The sequence below is a fragment of the Eucyclogobius newberryi genome, unplaced genomic scaffold, assembly GCF_026437365.1.
Source record: "Eucyclogobius newberryi isolate DKJ021-1_F unplaced genomic scaffold, fEucNew1.0.hap1 SCAF_2, whole genome shotgun sequence".
NCBI lineage: Eukaryota > Metazoa > Chordata > Actinopteri > Gobiiformes > Gobiidae > Eucyclogobius > Eucyclogobius newberryi.
In genome coordinates this window covers 5,273,864-5,296,874 of record NW_027315834.1, presented here as the reverse complement: position 1 = coordinate 5,296,874, position 23,011 = coordinate 5,273,864, and the positions used below count along the sequence as shown (strand labels likewise).

General features: G+C 40.1%; 1 protein-coding gene across 1 annotated transcript in view; it reads left to right on the top strand.

Annotated features, from left to right (window-relative positions):
- Nucleotides 1–23,011, top strand: part of exoc4 (exocyst complex component 4) — a 217,828-nt gene that overhangs the window by 121,102 nt on the left and 73,715 nt on the right. Inside the window, exons 12-13 of the mRNA XM_072453575.1 lie at nt 2,538–2,640; nt 3,117–3,233. Coding sequence (XP_072309676.1) covers nt 2,538–2,640; nt 3,117–3,233 — 220 coding nt within the window. The remainder of the gene's footprint in view (nt 1–2,537; nt 2,641–3,116; nt 3,234–23,011) is intronic.

The following is a 23,011-nucleotide window of genomic DNA, read 5'->3' as shown; positions in this document are numbered from 1 at the left end:
TATCCTCAAAAATGCTTCAAATTTCACTCTCATTTTTGTATGTTCTACCCTTATCGTCTTCTTCCCGCCTCTTTATATTTATCTCCGTCTCCAGAGTTTGGGTCATCCGCGTTACAGGTCTTTCAGGTCACTATATTCTTTCGAGAGGGTTTGATTTATTTGTGCATTTATCCGCGCTGATTGCTCGAGAAGGCACTCACTCTTGCATGCTCTGCCCCGTGGTGTAAGTGAGAGGAAGCCACTGACCAGAGATTCTCTGACAAATGGCTTGTGCATAGCGCTCCGCCGGCCCATACATTACTGTCTGACCCTATCTGACCGAGCAGACACCGGCGCAGTGGAGAGAGCAGGCGCAACCCGACGCTCTTATCCAGTTTTGTATCATTAACCAGGTACTTAGCCCGGGAAAGACCATGCATTTTCTTTGTTTATTAGATTGGACCTCTCTGTAATTCAGTGCACAGATCCTGAACAGTGTCTGGATCACTCCGAGGATAAGGAACTGGAAAACATTTATTTCTCACGATGTACTAACTAGATCGAGAATAATGTTCTTACTGCGCTAAGGTCTAAAGCTATTATATATATATTTATTTAACTAAACTAAAACTTTATTTAGATATTAAATAGAAGGCTTGATACACAATGTTTTTGGACACTAACAGGCTGAGAAATAGATTTTCAAAGTTAGGGGCCTGGGGAAAAGTTAGGGGCCCCCAAGCAATTTCAGGGGCCCACAAGCGCGCGCGGCGTCATAAGAACAAGGTAAATGTGTTGTTTTAAACCTGAATATTAGCATGTAAAACAATTTAAAGGTCCCATAACATGCAAAATTGACTTTTCAGAGCTTTTAACCTTCTTACATTGCTGTTTGTGCTTCATATGTACCCAGAGTCTTTTTATGATTGATTCCCGCAGTTTTTAGCTATATAACAGACTATCTCCTTTCCGTGAATCTCCAAACTGACGGGGGGTGGGTGCAAGACCGCGTCATAAGGGCAAGCACGCGCACGCTGTAGAATTAACACCAGTTTTATTTAGGCTCAAAGTAGTGTTGATCTGAAGTTCTATCGTTTGTCACTCACTCGCGCGGCGGGAGCGGCGCACGGCGGAGCTGACAGCTGTGGGGCACACACGCGCTCTCTGAGACTACATCACGGGTTGGGCGGGGGAGCCAGATCGCTCTTCGCAAGGGTGGGGGCGAATATCAAACCAAGCCGTTTGCATTTCCGGGTTGGTGAGCGACCAAGGTCTGGGTGATATTTCTTAACTATTATGTTAAGGGTGTTGCACAACCCTTATTTTTATCAATTATACACTTAGGATTGACTACGCAACGTGAAAAAAAGCATGTTATGGCACCTTTAAAGTACTTTTATCTGTTATTTGATATGAAGAGCACAAATACTGAATCATATAAACCAGAGATCATGATCTTTAAAACTGTTTAATTCAATATAATAATGTTTCTTATATATAAAATAAATACTGTTTACAGCATTTGACACAAGGAGATCTTGTGGAATATATGAAATCACATCCTACAAAATAAACTACTCATATATACATTGCCCCGAAAATTAGACCGGGCATTTCTGAGGACACGTGAACGCAACACGAACGCAGCGGCCAATCAGATGCCCGCTTTCATCAATATTACATTACGGAGACCGCTCGGCCAATGAGAAGCGAGAAGACTTGCGAAGTGGGCATGTCTGTCAAAACGAAACTTAAGCGATGAAAATGCCCCGAATATGGCCAAATTACTAGTTAAATCTTGATTTTTTTCGTGGAGGGGCACGGCGGGCCCCCTCCTATTTCAAACCGCGGGCCCGCCGGAGATTCAATTGCTTGCGGGCCCGGGCCCCCGTCTTTTTCGCAGCCTGACTAAACTGTTTTTTTTTTCAACCCAAAATAATCTTAGTGTCTTTAGTATTATCATGTGGTATCATAATACTTCTGGTATAGTAGTTTCAATTTTTTCAATTCCGATACCTTCTCCAATGATTATCCAGTTTCATTTCCAGATTTTGTATCAACTGGGTCATTGATTCTGACTCATTTGGATGTATTTTTTGCTCAAATTGCCTTTACTATTCACAGCTAAGTAACATTATAACTTGCAGCCGTTGTATTTGATTTATGAGTTCCAATTGTATGTTTCCTCACAAAAGAAATCAAGTGGTGAGTGGGAGTCAGTCAAAAAAATAGAAAACTATGATGATGTCAAGAGTCACATTGAACTATTCAGTCATTTATTTTGCAGTTAGTCAAACAAAACAATCTTTTCCCCCCAGTTTTTCTTTTCTTTGGTCACAAATGAGTAGCCAAGACATGTCTACAGTATATTTCCTCCATTTATTTAGGTTTAATGTCTATATTGGTTGAAAGTTGAAATGCACTACTACAAGATAATTCAAGTCTTGTTTATTGTTCCAAACCTGATCAGGCTGGACTGCCTGTGGTTTTTGTTGTTGTTGTTGTTGTTGTTTTAAATGTAGCCTTTGGTGCTAATTATTTGTGTTGTCTCTTCACAGATTTATTCAGGAGATTGAGATGAACATGGGTCCAGGCCAAGCCAAGCAGTGCCAGCTCCGAGCGTTTCTCACTTACTACATCAACGACCTCTTCCTCAACCAAGTCAGTTTGATTAAGTTGTTAAGTTCATTCTTTATTTTGGTGCAAAACCTTATCTGTCTTTATTTTTAATTTGATATCTCTGTGGTTTAAGTTTTCTATTTGTCAGCACTAAAGGACACATACAGCAGAATAGTTTTTAGATATCAGCGTGCATAATGGCTTAATTAATTATGTAAAATTGAGCTTTTAACTAAGTTCTAACATTGTTCCCTCATCAAAAACATCTTGGAGTTGCATTTAGCTTTATTCAGGCTTATTTGATGGATCTTGTTTAGTAAGTCCTCTCTCTGGGCGTCACGAAAACACTCTGTTTCAAATTTCCCAGTTTTGTGACATCATAAGTAGAGCTCTGAGATCTTCAAATTCTTTCTGAGCCTTTCTGCCGTTACATTGACAATATATGTTAAATCATTCATGTTAAATAAATAGATGCCAAATAAATTGACTGTTATTGACAATTGTTTACTTGTTTCTAGGTGCGGACAGAAATCAACAAGGATATTCAGGCCGTGAGCAAAGCAGCCGACCCTCTGAAGGTCCTCGCCAGTGCAGACACGATGAAGGTGTTGGGCGTCCAGAGACCACTCCTACAGGTAGAATATCAATGATTAACATGATAGGCCACAATAGGATGATGTATTAACCGTCTCGCATTTAAGATATTGAATGAAAGGAGCAACAGTGAAAGTAGAAATAAACAAAATCACAAAAAATGATTAGAAGTATAAATACTACTCGCCTATTTGAGAACTCAAGCGGAAGTGCGCATGCCCCCCCGTGCGGACCTACACAACAGCTTCGCGGCTAGACGTGCGTTTGTTTATTAGCGCGACGGATCGCATCGCATCTCTCGTCTCCCGTAGATTTACGTCTCTTCTGAGTCAGCTCGAACTGTCTTAATTTTGTCCCGTACACTGAGGGAACTATATTATGATAGATCCATGTGCTTAGACACGGGGAAACGTGCTGCTCTCTTGGGGACGAGCCGACGAGGCTGCAGGTGAGCGGTAGGTGCGTTTTATGATTGATACGTGGCAGGACTAATTGGCTGTCCATGCCACGAGGAAATGAGACTCAGATTTGGGCCAAAAAAATCGTCCATTACGCCTTTAATTTGACAAGGATGAGTGCATTAAAATAAGGTCCAGAGGCTATAAAACGTAGCAGAGACTGAAAACGATTATTTTAGATGTAGACTAGTCAGTGATTTTTACATGGACTGTAGATCATGTGCTGTGATCAAAATGGTAGAGAAGTTTTTATTTGTTTGTTTTTATTCTACATCTATTCAACCTGAGCATATATTTTTTCTCTATTTCATACAAACAGTGGTGTGGAAGGAAAAGGGTTAGATGAAGATGATATTGATCATGACAAATTTCAACCTTTGAAGAGGAATTTGAGAGAAAGTCCCACATATGTGTATGTGTCCTCTTTGGAGCTGTCTTCTGTGGGATCAGGGTTTTGGCTGGAGCTCAGGACTTCTCTTTGGTCACTGTCCTGGACCTAGATCATAGTGCTCACGATAGTCGTACATTTTTCTCATCATTTTTGCTCACTTGTTTTAGGATTTTCTGACTGTGGTCATGATCACAGCAGCAATTCATCTTCCTTTAAAAAATAAGAAGATGAATTTGTCAGTCCCATAGATTCACAATATCAACACAATATCTACAATATGGACACCACTTTCATCACCACTTTAATATGAGCAGTTTTAATTGACATAATGAACATAATGAAAGAAATTCCATAAAGCGATACCCTTTAATTAACCCTTTATATGGGAAAATTTAAACTGAAAGTACTTTCTCCGTTGTTCTTTCACCTGTGCAGAGCTTAGCTAGCTTGTTTGCTTACTGCAGGGGAAGATAAAGAACATTACTCCACCCCTCAATAATACAATAATAGATTTTCTCAACACACGACATTCTATTTAAGAAAAGTTAATCGGTTCAACAATGTGTGATCCCAAAGTCTGTATCAGTGATAAAAGTGTGCTGTTGTTTATCTGGTTTTCTACTACCGTTTACTCCACATATTCTCTTTTTTTTCTAACTTTACGTCCGAACTAAATCTTAAGCAGAGTTGTCAACTTTTATATTTGTAATTAATCCTAAGCAGCTCTTTTCCATTTGACTTACTTTTTTATAAGAGCTTAAGAGTTTTTTTTAAGTTATCTGTTCTTTGTTGTTTACTTCTTTGTGTTGCAACTTTGGAATTTCCCCATTGTGGGACAAATAAAGGCTTATCTTATCTTATCTTACTCTTATCTTACTCCTACAGGAGATTCTGAATTCGTTATGATACCATCTGCATAACCTCTAACCTTTCCTGACACAACTCTCAAAACTGAAACAAAGAATCGTGTTATTGTACTCTCATTACTACCTTTACCTTCACCTCTTGTGTCAACACATTACTTCAACCTTCATACTTTAAATACCACAGCCACTGATCCATATGATATAATATATGTGATTATGTGTGCGTTTGTGTCACGGCCGTGTGTCTCTCTGGGAGGCGGCAGCGGTGGCATTTGGTTTCCGAGGGTCCGTGGGCGTCGGGTTCACTCAGGTTTGTTTACGGCTTAGGCCCCTCCTTAACGAGCACTGCAGCATCTTGCTAATTATCCTGCTGTGGCTAATGAGGCTTTCTGCTGATGGAGGGGAGCGCAATGAAACGCTGCCTTTGTTTGGACTTTTGCCTTTTTAATTGGGGGGAAAATAAAAAGAAGACCAGGCTGGTGTCCAGGCTAGAGTCCAGGGTCCGAGTCCAGAGCTGTCAAAGCAATATGTAACAATGGGTTGATTTCAGATCTTTAAATGAAATGATAGTCCTCTGGCATTAAGGGATGGGAGCCGATAGATAAAAGGAGAAATCTAAAGATGAATGATCATTTATATTGGTGACAATGTGCGTGGTTTCACCTTCCTCTCTCCTCCAACAATAAAACATTTAAATTCAGTCTATACGCCAAAAAAGTAAACCTCAATGTAATGTGCTTTTTAAAATCTGATTGCGTATGTCACATTAACTTTATTATACATTACTTTAATTTATCTTCACTATGTTTGTACGCACAGAGCACTCTAAGTACGCTAAACAACCAAACTTAATTTGCTCCCAAACCTTAAGGGGTAATTTAGCATTAGCACTGAGACTTTGCAGCAATAAATGCTAATAAAAGTGTCTATTCTACAAATAACAACACTTTTGCCAAACATAGATAAGTGACAACAAACATTTAGTTATTTGCTCTCCACTGCGCATATAAACACATTGAAAGCTCTGTAGTTTTTACTTTCCCTTTAACACAGTGGAAAAGTGGTGAAAGGTTTGAGAACTTCAGCATTGTTGACAATTTGAGGGATAGATGGTTAGTTATGGTGTTGTGAGTAATGATTCAATCGTAATGTTTCTTCTTCTATTACACTAAAATGTAATATCGTGTCTAGGTCACACATTTATTATTATCATTTGTTTTTTCAATACCACTTAAATGCCTTATAATGATATCCAGCCCCACTCTGGGTTTGCTTCCCATAATTCTTAACTGCTTCTAATACGGCTGAGAAACATGCAGGCTCTCGACCAGGTGGTGCGACTGCTCAAGTATGACTGCGATGCATAATTAAAGAGCACAATGACAGTTCCATATAACGTTCGCTCGGCTCCCCAATAACGTGGCAGATGTGGATATGATTGGGTTGCCGCGTGTGCTTCTTCGAAGAGCCATTTTACTGTGAGCCAGTCGCTATCAAACAGAGACACACAGCGCTGGCCTCAAGCGTGCTTGTTGGAGAAAGCAGACTACAGAGCATTAAACGCACGTTCTTGGCTGGGAAAGGAAAGCCATAGGGACCGTCTATTATATATACATCTGTTCACTGGAAATACTCGAGCACAAAGTCGTAGGCAACTGCTCTAGACCAATGAATCAAACCTTTCAGCCAAAGTACCACCATCAAATAATGTTTTGCTTTCCAAGACTTAATCCAGAATATCCATACCCAAGCTCACAAATTAGTCAAATATCCTTAAACATGGACTAAGACATGTCTAAAATAGTCTAAACCAGGTCTAAATAAGGACACGCACTCATTTTAAAGGTGCACTATGTCACTTTTGATTACAAGGCCAAATCTGCAGAGAAGAGAGAGTAAGAATGCATTTTTCAGGGCGATTTTGAGCAATATAAATGAATAATTGAAGATGAATGTGTGTATCTATAATGTAGAATGTTCCAGGCAAAACAACATCTTCATGGAGGCTCTACATTTTAAGTGGCTGAACCGGCTTTTGTTCAAGTAATAAAGTCAAATCTGTTTTTCTCCAGCTCAGATATATTGTAGAAGCAGCTGTTACGGTCAGAATCAAACCGCTTTGTGCTGTCTGTATCTAATCTGAGAGCTTTTCATTCTCCGTGGAGCAGGAAGTGTGCTGTTAGCATGCTAATGTTTTGCTTATAGTGATGGTCCTTCATACCTCAACATTGTTTATGCCGTTACTTACCTGAATTTAGTTCACACTAGGCCTGTCACGATAATTACTCAACTTCAATAAATACAAAAATACGTAATATATTTTTGTCACTTTTTAGCTTATAATTATCGCCTGTACCTTTTCTTTGCACTCGTATTTTTTCTTAATTATTGTAACATTTGCGCTGCCTATCGTAGTGTAGTGATATATCTATGGTTTTTTGGTCCTAAATTGGATGTCAGAAAACACAACATTCAAACTACAGGGTGGCACAATTTGTCCATTAGATTAATAAAGAGTCCCTCCACCCATTGACATTAATGTAACTGCTGCCATTTCCTATCGTGGATGTCTTGCTCAAGGACACAGTACATAACGCCTGTAGAGGATTCACAAGCAATTGAGCTTTTTTCCTCCCCAATTTATTATCTCACTCCGAGGATATCATGGCTATTGGGGTCACGCACATGCACTTTTGTAATCCTGCATCTAGAATATATATGAATGGATTAGCATAACATTGACTTTTGGATGGACGGACGGACATTATTTAGTGTGTATGCTATATTCGCAAGTTTCTATATCTTTGACCGCTGCCACATAGGAGTCAAAGTTCATTCTGCCTAAATTAATAAGCATTGCATTTTTAACCTTTTGTAACTAGTATTATTGATATTACTCTATGGACCAGCAGTGAGAAGATGAGAATCATATTGTGAAATTATATGATTATACATATGGCTATACATTGTCCACTCAAGTCATAAGGAGATAAAGGGTGACCAGGACAGGTTATATTTCTATTGGAAAGGTTAACGTTCATTCATGTGCTACTGTGATAGCATAAACTGTGATGATACATGCAGACGTTAAAATATCTGTTTTTTACGGTTGAGAGTGCGATAGTGCTGGCAAAAACAAAGCTGTCTTATCAGCGCACAGAGGCAGAAGTGATATAAAATTGATCCAATTTGCCTGGTCAGACGCCAGTAGAAGATGGACGCTCTACAGCGCCTATTCATGCAAATATACGCTGCCCAAGCACGTTTTTGATCAAATTCATTTTTGATCAAATTTTTACCCTCACTGCAGACCACACAGTGATGTTTAGTTTGGCCTGGGGTCTTTTGCTTTCACACCACACTTGCCCGCACCAGGATGTGGGTGGAGCCACTTTGACCTACCTATGTTAAGGGTTGGCACTAGGTCATATAGGGAATTGGACAGGAGGAAGTGACGACATGGCCCGTGACGACATGGTGAGGACGACATGGCGGGAGCCGGGCGGAAGTAAACAGGTGGTCGACCGTATTAAACATGGCGAACGGTCGTATCATATTCATAATCTAGAAAGAAATAGTGTTAAATGTTCGTGCATTGAATGTAAAACAAAGAATTGTGAAAATGTGAATCACATGGGTCTGGGTTTAAACCCTAACCCCTGACCCTAACCTTAACCTTAACCTTAACCTTAACCCTAACCCTAACCCTAACCCTAACCTTAACCTTAACCTTAACCTTAACCTTAACCTTAACCTTAACCTTAACCTTAACCTTAACCTTAACCTTAACCCTTAACCCTTAACCCTTAACCCTTAACCCTTAACCCCCAAACCCTAAACCTAACCCTAAATTTTAGGTTTACTTTGTTTTGTTGAAACTAGTTTATACCATGACTTTGTATTAGCAAAAGTGTAGCTAAAAAAAAAGTTAAACTCGAGATAATAAAGCTCCATGCAGGAATCAAACCCACAAAAATTTTGCGCCAAGCCGTGTCTCTAACCATCGATCCAGCAAGTGTGTCAAAATTGTGCTGCGAGACAGTAAACTTATCTCTCTCACCACCAGGTGTAGAAAAACGGTGTAGAAAAACGGTGAACCGCAAGTGATTTGAGCCGCACGAGCGCCGCCATCTTGGATTTCGTCACTTCCTGTCCAATTCCCTATATGACCTAGTGCCAACCCTATGTTAAGCTGTCTCGGAAGGGAGTGTCTACAGAGCCGCGGCGCGCGGCCGAAACTACCAGGCTATTTTGTGCCGTGGGGTTAAGTTTAGGGTTAGGGTTAGCCATGAGGCTATATGGCCGTGCCGCGGCTCCTGAAACTGCTGGGCTACTTCACCGCGCCGCGGCTCGGAACGGCTCCAGACTGCGACTGGGCTGTCCACACTGGGACATTCGCACCGTTCTCGGAGCACTTGCTTCTTTGTGTCGACCTAACTAGTGGCAGTGTGAAAACGCCCTTAAAGTTTTCTTTTGCAACATTTTGACCCTTCTTAAAAACATCTGCATATATTTTAGTATTCAGTGTTGATAATACACTGCAAAAAAGGTCGCCACTTGGATTAAACTAAGCAAATACAGTAGGTACGAGCCTCCTACTGCAGAGCTTTTAAAACTTTTTTCGGTGTGCCTGCCTTGGGAGATAAAGTTGATTTAGTATGATAAAATAAAACAATGACTATGACAAATATAATTACATATTGGCCTGAAATAACTGAGTTTAAATAGGCTAAATTGCATATGTTTGTGTCATTCTCAAAGTGTGACTGTCATTGGTTTGTGCTTTGAAGCTATGAAGAAATGGCATGACAGAGTCTCACTGCTCTACAAATATATGAGCCTCTCTGAGTGCTCTCCTCTCTGTCCTGACAGGGCAGGTCAGCTGCGCTGCCGGGGCAGGTCAGTCACCTGCAGTCTGCAGTGGGACAGCGCAGAATTAGCTCTTCACTGTGGTGAATTAGACGTTTCAATGAAAAGATGCACTTGTGTTAAAGAGGTACAGAGGAAGGGCAGAGGAAGGACAGAGGAAGGACAGACGAGGGACAGAAGAGGGACAGAGCTAGAGCACATATTATGCATGTAGGAGCAAAGCCACGTGTCGGTCTAAACCAGGGTCAGATGTGTGTGAGGGGCACAGAGGCAAGCTGACCCACTCCTCCACTGCTCTTTCATATTTAGAGATTGATCCAGTGAATGGCTTCTCACCTCTTGGAAAGACAAATCCCGTGGTCATGGAAAGAAAACATCTAAGGAGAAGCAGAAACTAATGTACTACAGATCTGGACCCCAGTGAGAGTGTTTGGGACGAGCTGGAGAAGGCTTTGTGCAGTGGTCATTCTCTCTCCATCATCAAGACAAGATCAACGGGTGAAAAATAATACGATTATTGAAATTATGCCAAAGTGAATGTGTGCTGTAATCAAAGCTAAAGGTGGTCCTACCAAATATTAAAGTATGTGCCCCTTTCTTTTTTGGACAGGCAGTGTACTTATAACTATAGGTGTTTCCTATAGTCCTCTTTGTTATTCCGGGCTTCATCTAACAATAGCCCATCACACAAAGGAGTGTGCCGTCGGGCCAGGCTGCAGTGATGCTATCTGTCCAGCTTTTGGCGTGGCCCTTGATTGATTCATTTAATTAGAGTTGATTCTAGGGAAAGGTGTTGACCGCAGCCGGGAATAGTAGAGCGGGGCGCTGTGGCCGGATAGGGAGTGTATGGTCATTGTGCTGGATAGCTCCTGAGATTGGCTCCATTAATCTTGGTAGACCACCCCACCCCTGCCCCAAGTCCCCTCTGCACAAACAATTTGTGACACACCAGCTTACATGCTAGGTGGCTGATGCATTGTCTAAAGTAATGTCAAGAATGTTAGGTTAATTAATAATTGTGATTATTTAGGTCACAATATAATTGTAAAGATTTTTTTTTATAATTGCAACATTTTTACGGAAATTATTATTTATTCTATTTATTATTTATAATAGAAATCTGAGTAAGTATTTTTTCAGTTCAATAATGAAACATGTATATTTTTTCATCTTGCTGTTTATGTCAAATTGATCATTTGATTTGATAAAGCAGGTCACATACTGAGGTTGAGGTTCAGGGAAATTCACTATTATATTATAATTATGCCTAATACTGCAACCTTTGACCTAATACTGCTGTCTTGGATGCAGCTTTAACATTTCTAGTGCCTCCATTTAGAATCCAGAATTAAGTCAAATGAGCTCTAGTCAGTATGTCAGGCTGAATATAAATAAAGTAAATTCTTGTCATTGGCACAACCTGTCAGGGGCATTGGGCAACCACAGTGCAAGTGCCCAGAGACATCAGATCTTGAGCGCAACTTTGTCACTACTACCTTAGCTGCAAGATTGTCTATGTTTTTTGGTTGATGGGAGAGGCCCAGACACAGCAGGTGGGTGAAGTGCCTTCCCCAAAGACACAATAAAAGTATCAATAAGGTTCAGAGGTTGCAGGACAAACACTGTGCCAGCAGCAGAACTGAAGAGTCATTTTTGTTGCACTAATTGTTCCTCACTTATTGGAGTGGGTCAAAAAAATCATAATCCATCTTCATAGTCTCTTATATATCTCACAAAGTTTCTTATTTTATTAGAACAGCCATTCCCAAAGTGAAGAGAGTCAGAATTCACGATTTATAGATAGACATATGTATCTGCCCCTGTAGGGAAAAAGATTTGCAGCAACACTCACAAACAGTGAACACAATACAATAAACACAATTAAATTGACAAGACTGTGGCTGTTTAACAGTTTAATAGCCTTGGGGATGTATATAACATAATTTGTTATGTACTTAGAAGCGCTGTATCAGTTTTATTTAAAAAAAAGAAAATACAACTAGTTCGTTTTACAGTTTTTGCAGCTGCAGTCCAAAGATATTCTCCTCTAATTATTCACCACAATGAGTTTATGAGCACTTTTCACACGTTTTTTGGAGAATAAAACACACAGCAGTCTCATTTTTTTCCTGATAGCAGCTTTTACGACATATTTAAATACAATTTAAAAAAAGGTACAGCCTTTTTTTTTTTAAATATCTCTGGGGCCTTTGTTACAGCCCCACTCAATTAGATTTTTTCCCCTTTTAAGTTTTGTCACAAGCAAATTGAAAGACTGGAGTAGCTTCTATTTAACTCTGCAGTCTTTTATATGCAAGACCTCAGAATACAGATAAATATTGTCTGTTTGCCTCATCAGCCCGGACCGCAGCTGAGCCATAATTACTCCAGTTATTGGTTCCCGCTGGGTCGCCAAGTATCACTTATTCTCATCCCCTGGTTTAAACAGTACCCCCCCTAACTAGCACCGTTTAGCGTGTTTGTTCTTCATATTTGTGCTAGGCAGGTGAGTTAGCATGTACGCGCCGCGGTCGACGCCTGCAGACTGATTGGCCCCACTCGCCATCACCCTCTCTCTCTCTCGCTCTCTCTACCACTGCATTCCTGTTACATGCAGCTGCCGATGGTCCGCTAATGATGTCGACCTTTTCAAATTCATATTCACGTGTTGCTTTGTGAGTGATGCTAGCATAACCGCATAGACATAGACCGGATGCCTCACCCGCCCACCACCTCCAATAACCACCATAATGACACTGACCTTTTGATTTGCGGCGATGAGCGGTGGAGACGTTGTTTATTTGTGGGGGGCTGATGGCTTCCTGTTGATCGGCGCCCCCCGCAGCATCGTCATACAATTACAACCACTCATACACACGAGAACGACACACACAAAAACAAAAAAAACACAAATACACAAATGTGAGGCTCTTTATTAAGAAAACACTCATCAGCAGACAAGGCAATCATAGCACAATGCACCTGTTAGTGATTGGGATACAAGTGGCAGTGGGAGGATGGGAGTTGTATCTCTGCTTTGGTCTCTGCAAAACACACATGCTCCAACACCTACACAAAGTCAGAAATGATCAACTGCGACATCCAAACAAGTGCTATATTAACTGGGTCTCTGCAAATATGAATTCAGTCCAAAGCAATATGAACATTTCCCTTTTATTTATTTTTTTCTGTTTGTTCTGAATCTAAATACGTTCTTGTAAGTATTATTATTCACCAATTAATGTTTGTGTAGCTTTCTGCCATGTCACTTTGTTCCTTCACCCTCTGCAGTGAAGGAATATTTTTGCACTACTACTTCCGGTTGCATCAAATGCCCAGGAAGTCCCTTCCATAAACAGGCTTGAACCAGTTTCTTTCATATAGTAAGGTTAAATTAGTTTTTTTGCTGAAAATGAAACTGGAATTATAGAGCATTTTATTCTCAGAGAAACCGGAAGTGCACGGTTAGCATGCTAGTTGTTATTAGCTTTACAACGAGTCACGGGTGGTTTATCACATACATGATAAGGTCTAGCATACAATCAAGGACGAACTGATTGTTTTTGTTTACAAAATAATTCAGACTCTGGTGCAATTTTACATTTAATGATTCAATTTATTTTACATTAGCATTATATTAAAGACAAAAAATATTACCTTTCCTGTGCATAATGCATAATATCCAAAACCCAGTGCATTACATGTAGAGATGTTAAAATGCAGTGCTGAGAAGTGAATTCATTCAGAAAAAGCTGATGATAAACCAGAAGTAGTTTCTTGTTTACACTAGCTTTAGCCACGTCTCACAGCGACACAAACTTGGAAATGTTTTTTTGTCTATAGCTGTGATCGGCTTTATGAAAAAGTGTGATTGCTTCTCATAAGAGGCTTGAATGCACCAATTGAAAAGAAACTGAAAATATGAGGCCGATGCATTGTTATTCATTATTTTACATTATCTCTGCCCTTGACCTGTGCGACAGCAGCTGCCCCCGCTGAACAAGATTTACCCATATCTCTTTTTTATCATGTTGAAATAATAATTTGCCTCGGCTACATAAATATTTCTTTGTCCGCGGATGTGTTTTAGCGTTACATCACCGGTGAAGTCGTACTGCTTTGGACTTTGAGATAGAATCTGCTCTTTTACATTTAAATTGTTTGCCCACAAGATAAGCCTCCTGTGCTCTTGCTATTTCCATATAGAGTCATATAAATGAATAGTAAATAAGAAGGTGATGAATACAATTATTTTAAGTGTATTTCACGGGTGAGACAATGATATAAGTCAGATTTTATTCTTCTACAGTTCCCAGTAAAATGCTAATGTATCAGAATCCTTGCATTTCACTTGCTCAAGGTGTAAAGCTGTCCAAACTCCTGCCTAACCGTCGCTGGTTATCTCTCACCAAACACATTTTATCCCGAGGGTTCTACCTAAAAAGCTACACGTAATTTCCTTTCACAAACCTGACAAAATGACGCTTTGTTTGTTTGTTTTTTCCCCACATTCGCATATATTTGTTATGATGGTCAGATTACAGACATGCCCTGTTTGTGCATGTTTTGGGTGGGCGGATGAAATAAGTGATGGCCCCAGGAAGCCAAGCAGGTTCACATGTGCCAGTGACAGTCTCCAGACATAATCTTTGCCTTTGGAGTGAGGGAGGGGACGTTGAAATGTCAGCTGTAGCACAAACACGCCCTTTTGGTTTGAAGGGAAAGACAGGGTTTGCTGTGGGCACCTGATAAAAATGTACAACTTGGATTTACAGAAGTCGGAGCGGTGAATGTGAAAATGACAAGACACACCAGCATAATGGTTTTGTGTGGATGTGTTCTTCAGGCACTGGCTCCACACACACCGGCCTAATGGGGCACAGAGAAGAACATGCTTCCATTAAAGAAGTAGTTCTGGCCTGTACAAACTCACCAAAACAATGTCCAAGATAGGGATTGTCACAATGCTAAAATGTCATACTTTGATTTTGATACTACATTGATAATAGAAACCAACATATTTCTATGATAGATTGTAATTTTTAACAGAAATAACGGCTGGTTTCTTTGATATTACAATGTGGTCTTCTGCTAGTTCTGATGAATATAAAGCCTGCTCTAAAACTGTTCAGAAAAGGTTCAAGTTTGTCCTTTTTATGTGATCTTTTTCAGCATCGATACTTCTTGACATAGGTATCTAGTTTAGAATCAGTTTTTTTCGATACTTTTGACCACCCTTGTCCACGATCGCTCCCACAATCATAATACCGTTTTCCCTTTCAATAAATGTGTTACAAAAGTAAAAACAATGATTTTAACCGTATAGACCTTGAGATTTAGACAACAAATTCCCAGTTCATATGCAACTTTCCAACGTTATTTGTAAAGCACTCTAAATACAAAGATATATCAGAAAGGAATGGGCATCCTGTTTAAAATCTATGTCAAAGTAACAGCAAATATTGTCATTAGAGCGTGCACAATATAGCTCACAGTATCAATATCGCAATATTGACTAAAGCAAAAATCGATATACAGTATGGCAACTAACTAAATATATTGCAATAACATCAAGGGCGTTGTCCATCTGACAGAAATGTACTATATTAAATAAGCCAGATTTTATTGATGATTTTCCTCATTCGTCTACTCTATTTTTCGGGCTAGACAGCGCTCCTGAATAAAAGCCCCTCCAACGAAATGTACAAAGAAAAAATAAATTCTACATATATGGGCCGCACCTATCAATAAGGCGCAGGTGCCCACATTGTAACATGAGATATTTACACACGCCGGTTGTCTTTTGAACCGAGGGTCCCGCAGTCTAATTAGACTAATTTCTCAGTGAATATGTGAATATGAGTTGGATTGTAAGAAAACACACATCAATTTGAAGCTTAACAAACAGAAAACACATCTGAGTGGTCCCTACTGTCCCCTCTGTCCTTGATTACTCTGTGTGAGATGATTTACCTGTGTCTTCCCATCTGGTTCATCTGCTCCTGAGATTATGTTTAGTGAGTGAGTGTTACGTTGTAACATGAGATATTTACACAAAAATAGGGTCCACGGTAGTGATGCAGGGGTCAGGTCTGGCAAAGAAAGTCTAATTTCACTGCAGCAGGTTCTAAATTGCAGATATATCGCTGTATATCGCATGTCTGCGCTCCACGTGTGTCTATGCGTTTCACCGCATCTAGATTCACTTCCTCATTAAACAAATTTCTCCATGAATATGAGTCTGATTGTGACAAAACACACAGCGTTTTGAATGCTTGCGCTTCTTGCTAGATTGGCCGTTAGCCATTAAAAATCTGTAAATTTACCGCTAGGTTCAAAGCGTGGGAAAAAAATGTGCGGCTTAAATATACAGTAAATTAGCCCTGATTTAGTCTTGGTTTGACTGAGAAATTCAGGCATGTGCATTTTAGTTTTACAGAGTAAAATCGCAACACTTAGCAGCCATATTGTATAAAATTACAATATTGTGCAGCCCTTGTTCTCATTATTCCTGAAGTAAAAAACAGTATTGTAAGAATCGAAATATACACCCTCTAAATAAACTAAAACATCCAGAGTGAAAGTCGCGAAAGCCGAGAAGATGATGACGAGTGATTAGTGAAATTACTTTTGTGTTAAGAAGTGGAATTCCTTGGCAAATCTGATGTCTTTAGCACATGCGTCTCTGCACGGCCCGAATGTGTGTGGGTGTGAACGGGATGTGCAGAATATGGTGGCCCATCTGCAATCAGCCAAGTGTGATATTACTCCTCATCTCTCAATTAGAACACTTACACGCCGCGCATTAAGCCCCGCATTAGGCGTAATGGCAATGGCGCTGGAAGAGGCCGTGTTTTCACTTAATAACTCAATTTCACTGCAAAGATGTTCTTCGATTAATTTGTAACGTGTTTGTCAGGCTTTTGTCTCAAAATCGCAATGAGAAACTTGGAGATGTCGGATTTAGTTGTAATGGTTTTAATGCTGGTCTTCTGCAAAGCATTGGCTAAATGGACTATAAAACTTCATTTCTAGAATCACGTTTGACTGCTCTTTCGGACCAGACGGACAGTAATTTGCCACAATTTTACATCAGCTGCCTTCCTGTCGCAACCAGCCACATTACTCTGAATGATGACTATAATGTGGCTAAAGTTTAAAACACTGGAAAGTATTAAACAAACTAAACTAAAAGTATGAATTGGTTTCTTTTCTACCCTCTTGTGGCTGGGATTGGTGCTCCTATAGGCCTTTCATGGTAACACATTTTGAAGATCAGTATATTTCTGAAGAAAATATAGATAATATTGAAACTACTGACAAAAGCAGACTTATCCTGCCAAAGACTCTTTCCAAATGTACAATACAGTTAAAAAACATGAGCTGCAATAAATATTAAATAGCAGTTAGAGTATATAATGTGTCATAGAAGTTCAAATGTTATTGTAGTAGGGGAAATTGGCTAAAAGTTCCCAACTAATGAAAAAAAGTTCTTGACAATACATATTAAGTCCCAACATCATCATTCCTCTAGCTATCAATATATGACTTATTGAAGAAGAAGTAAATAATTATTGTGACAGCCTTACTCATTCAACTGTTTTGAATTTTGACTCGCAGCAGAAAAAATGTAACGTTGTAGATGACTTGTAGCAGTTGCAATCAAATTCTGAGTTTGACCCATGGAAATTTCTGAGTTGGAGGAAATTGACTATTGATGTAACACAGGGTTGCATTTCTTCAATTGCAGCTAAAGAAAAACCTTGAAAAACATGCATTCTTACCGTGAGCGGGTTCGCCTCTCCACAGATCTGACCCAACACTAGGCCTTGTGGTGCCCCCTGCTTGTCTCCGTGAAGATGACATGCCGTGGAACATTCTTGGCAAAGCACGGAGACAAGCAGATGACAAACCCTCCACCAGAAAAGGGACATAGTTAAATCTGACATTACTTTTAGTTTTATGACTTTAACAAACCAACAAATCAACAAAACAAAAAAAACATTACTCATGATTACTCTTGAACTGTGCTGTGTCGAGCCTCAAACTTAAATGATTCCACTCTGTCAAATCCTTTAATCACAAGCACTCTCTAATTACAACTGTTAAACGCCAATCCCAAAACACCACAGCTCAGCAGATCGCAGCCGCATCTCTGACAGCCATTTTCTATTGCGGTCAGAGTTCACGGCTGTGTGTGTCCTTCCGTTTCGTGACATTAACAGGTTCGCCGCGCAAAAATCCACATTGTTCACGCGACAGAACATCGGCGGACCAAAACGCGCACCCACTAACACGTTACGACCAACAGTGAGAGCTGCGTGGGCTGCGGTTCAGCAGATACAAGCGCGAGGGCCATCCGCCGCGCGTCCAGGGAACCGTCCAAGTGTGGCAAAGCGCTGACGTTGATGAATGATGTGTCATGGCAGCGTCCTCCTCCTCCTCCTCAGACCTGGTTTTACCCCCCCCAAAAAAATAAATAAAAAATAACAGGCGGTGAGCGAGAGGGGAGGCAGATGTTCAGTCCTGTCTGTGTGTGTGTGTGTGTGTGTGTGTGCCTGGTTGTGTTGTTTTGGCGTGTGAATGGCGTGACGGAGGCATTTCACGAGTCGGCAGTTCAGGGGGGAAATAACCTAGGATAAGGTTAAACACTTTGACCCCTGGGTGAACTTTAGAACCAGGGTTGATTGTCATGGGGGGGACTCATAAACTGTTTCTGATTTGAACTTGGTGTTAATATCAGCTCATTTAATACAGCTCAGTTGGAATAGGCTTAAATATATGTGATTACCCTAAAATACCAAGCACCAAGTAACAGATTTCGCCACCAATCTTAAACAGCACTCCAGACCGAATTAGAGATGATCAATATGGAAGTACGACATTGATTAGATTAGATTCAACTTTATTGTCATTGCACAGAGCACAGGTACTAAGACAACGAAATGCAGTGTTCGTACCGTAACTCTAATGCAGTGGACACTAGCTTGAATTAAGCTACGCGTATACTAATGTCCCCGTTCGAACCCAAGGTAATGTGAACTTTACTCTATTTCATCACATACAATCACTGGTTATTCTGGTTGTATACAAACAATCGTTATTCTACCTGTATATTTTAAAGCATTTTCCGTTTCAGTTTGAGTTGAAAAATCACATGCTATTGCTTTAACTTCGGCCCGCTAATGTACTCAGTAGCTCCTTTAAATCATGTCATTGCCTCCCGCCCTTGAAGGAGAAACATCGTTGCACAAGTACTTGGTGACTTGATGACGGTGCATTACCCGCTCTTTCCTCTGCGGCGCCGTCTCTGCCTCAGCGTTGTCATTAAACCACTCCATTGGCTCTTAACGACTGCAGGTTACAGAAAAAAAAACACAGCCACATTCATTTGTAAAGTCTAATTTCCTTTTGATGCCTTCGACGGAATGAGGTTAAGGAGACGAGACTTAGTGCCACAAAGCTAATGCTGCAACTTAGACGGCAACTTTTGTTTTGCGTTGTTGGGCTAAGAGGAAGAGAAATGACTTTCTTAACTTATAAATTGAATGCCACTGTGGTTCATTTAACACAATAACATCTTTCTGGAGACAAGCTGGTGATGGCGGACCAGATCATCATCCATATCCCACATATGTACATATTATTTTGTACAGTAACAGTGTGTACAAGGTTGTGCAATTAATTCAGTCATTTATCATTTCAGTCAGTTATAGTGTTAAGATTCGATTTGTGTTGTTAACAAAACCACATTGCAAATTGTTTTTCTGTCAGTCACATTAAGTCTCCTTGTTCACCTAACCCCCCCACACCCAGCGATATGACCAATTAGCATTAGCGTTCTAGCTGCAAATGAAGATCCTAATGGACAATAAAGTGATTTTCATTTCATTTCATGGAGCAGAATTCAGACTTTGGTGGAATACATTTTGAAAATGTATTTGTGTTAAATGGCAGCAATTAAAAGGCTGCGTTGTTTATTTTTTTTAGAAATTCAGTTTGAAAGCAGTTTTATATATTTTTGTTTTAAATATTTTTTTTTTATTTTATTGTTTTATTTGATAGGTCAATATTTGTTTTTGTGCCATATCACCTACTATTACTACTACTGCCACCACTTCAAGTAATTATTTTGTGTGCATTTTCAATATTTAGTAGTAATCAGATTTCCAGACGGAAATTCCTTTTTAAAAAATATATATATATATATTTACCGTATTTTGCGCACGAAAAGGCACCGGATTATTAAGCGCACCATCAGCTATCTGTGTACCATGTGTACTGGTCCATACATAAAGCGCACCGGACGATAAAGCGCAAAAGATAAACAAAACAGACAATAAGTCTGAGTCAGTTGAGCTTTATGAAACGCGTTCAACTCATTCAGATCAACATTGTTCAACATCAAAACACACTCTGCTATCGCTAACAGACACGTTAGCATATTCACAACAACTCCCAGCCTCGTTCAGTTGCAACAGGTAAAATACAACACAATCTGAAATCGCTAAAAGACACGTTAGCATATCCACAAGAACTCCCAGCCTCGTTCAGTCGCAACACGTAAAATACAACACAGTCTGATATCGCTAAAAGACAGTTAGCATGTCCGCAACTGAACCCAGCCCCGTTCATTTGCTACACGTAAAATACAACACAATACACTCACTTTGTCAGTTCATTCCTCGTCATCAAATCCTTCAAATGCAGCTGAAGTACATCCCGCAAAGCTATGACCAGACGATGATCAGACCTGGGACAGCCCCGATTGTTTACGTCCCGTGTTCCAGTGCATTTGTCCTGGTTTCGCACAGACTTTGTCCCGTGTGTCCCGGTTTAATGTCTGCTGGAGCGCATAATGGTAAAAGCAGCCAAAACGCCGATAGTGCTCCGTGCTAAAATCTCTTTGGTCAGTGTGATCCCGCATCTCGGATCCACGCGGCAGTTCAGTGATGATTCCGGCCTTTTGATTCCCACAGTTGACTGATAATTTAGCCCGTAAGCGCATTTCTTGCGATAATATAACAGATCCAATGGTAGTAGCCATCTTGGGACAAGATTCTTGGGGTCCTTCATTTACCGATAGGTGTCTGTGTTGTGCCTGACTGAAAATGTTGTTTACGTTTTGACAAAGTTTCACGTGCGCCGCGTGTAGCAGAAGACTACTGTTCCCAGAATGCTTTGCACACATGTTGTTGGGACTTCCGGTTCTGGAGTACTGTAACTAGTCGCGCATCGGCGTCTCGTGTCCCAAATCTTCTTTATACACCGTGTACCACACAAAATATCTTCGTGGTCAGTAAGCACAACCAGAAATAAACCATATATTATGCGCACCGGACTATTAAGCGCACGGACGGCTTTTGAGGACGTTAAAGACTTTTACGTCCGCCTAATAGTGCGGAAAATACGGTATTTTTTTAATTTTACTATCTACAGTATTATGACATTACAATACTATAGTACACGCTGTAGATGTATCTTAGCCTTTTTTATTGGCGCAATTATGGCTGCAAAGTATCAGCGCTGATGCTATATTTCTAGATGCCCCTGAACGTCTCTTAGCCCTCCATTCACGCCTATTTGATTTTTTTGACATGTACTAGAGTGGTTCGACTGGTTCTCTGGATAAGCAGGACAAAAAATCAGATCAAGAGCTCACTCTGATTTACCCGTATATGTAAACTTAACTTATATAGTGTACAAATAGAAAAGCGTGTGCGCATGCGGCAGCCCCTAAGTCATATATTGAAATTATACACAGGATACGTAGCAGCACTCTGGAGCACTCTTAGCCCTCTCTTTCCAATCGGTCCCCTGATTACTTTTTAATGATTTCGGCTGCATAAGACAAATGGCTGTGGTAAATGAGCAGAATTAGACCAGGGAGCTGAGTGTGAGCGCATTCGTTAAAGCAGGAGTAATGGATAGGCCACCGATTGTTTACTCTTTTCCATTCACCAGCGCAGCCCGTTTCCAAGATGTAGTCCACTCAAGAGCCAGAGCAGCATTTGAATGTAAAATGAAGATCAAATGTGCTCACTTTTTCAGTTTGCGCATGATTTAATGTGTGTGACTTTTCATTTGGAGGGTCTATTGCATGCTTGTCTCCATGGAGATTTATTTGCGTTACCTAGAATGCTGAACAGTATGGTATTAAACTATCAACATGGAGACAAACCGGTTTTTATGGTATTTTAAATATAAATACTTAATTTAATAATTGCAAAATCAATAAGTTGAATGCTCTACTTTATAACATGTTACACAGTGCATCTTAAAGTGTATTATTTACCTTTGCATTGGCCTCCTATGACTCAGTGATTCCCAACCGTTTGCCTTGAAGCGCCCCCTTTTTGAACGGGAGCCCTACCGGGGCCCCTTGTGTTTATTTTATTTATTTATTTATTTGACAGGGACAATGCAATCATACATAGTTACAAAACAAAGCTTGCAGCCGATGTGATGCATACAAAGTTTATAGCCAGAGCTATTGTTTACACCGTGGTGCCCATAAACACATCACATGATTAAAATGGTTTCTAACAAACATTTATTTCAGATGTACAAACAGCAAATTTGGTGTTAATGTAATTTATAAATAACGGTTTACCGGTATTTACTGACACGGCCATTTGACCAGACTAAGCCCATGTTGTGTTTATTGTGTTTATTTATCTATTAACCAGGTAAGAAAACCCTCTAAGATTGAAATCTCTTTGTGACCTGACCTAAGCTGACTGCAGCAAATACATTAACACATCAGTACTAGAACTAAATTGTAGGATATTTTTCATTAAAAGTTTAAACTCAACAAATATAAAACAGACATGTAGCAAGAAACACAGCACACAGTCTCAAACAAACATACCGCTGACTTTAGCATTAACATTCATCACAATCTCACCATCAAAACCTCTTGCATTGCACATTTGATGGAGCCTTTTAAAAAATGAAATGTGCTTTATGAAATTCAGCCTTAAGTTTCCTTGAGCCACCCACAAAATCCCAATCAGCCGCAGCAGTGTTGACCCTGCACCTCACCCACCTTCGAGGAGGAAAAACAAAAAAGAGCCTTCTTTCTGGGCTCACAGCGGTAGCATCTTATTAGCATAGCATTACCCTTGTAGCCACAGTAACAGATTGCAGCAAAGTCACTAACTACTTTTACAGCCAATGCCCTTAAAAACTATCAATAATTTATCAACTCAACGCCCCAGGTGATGGACTTATTG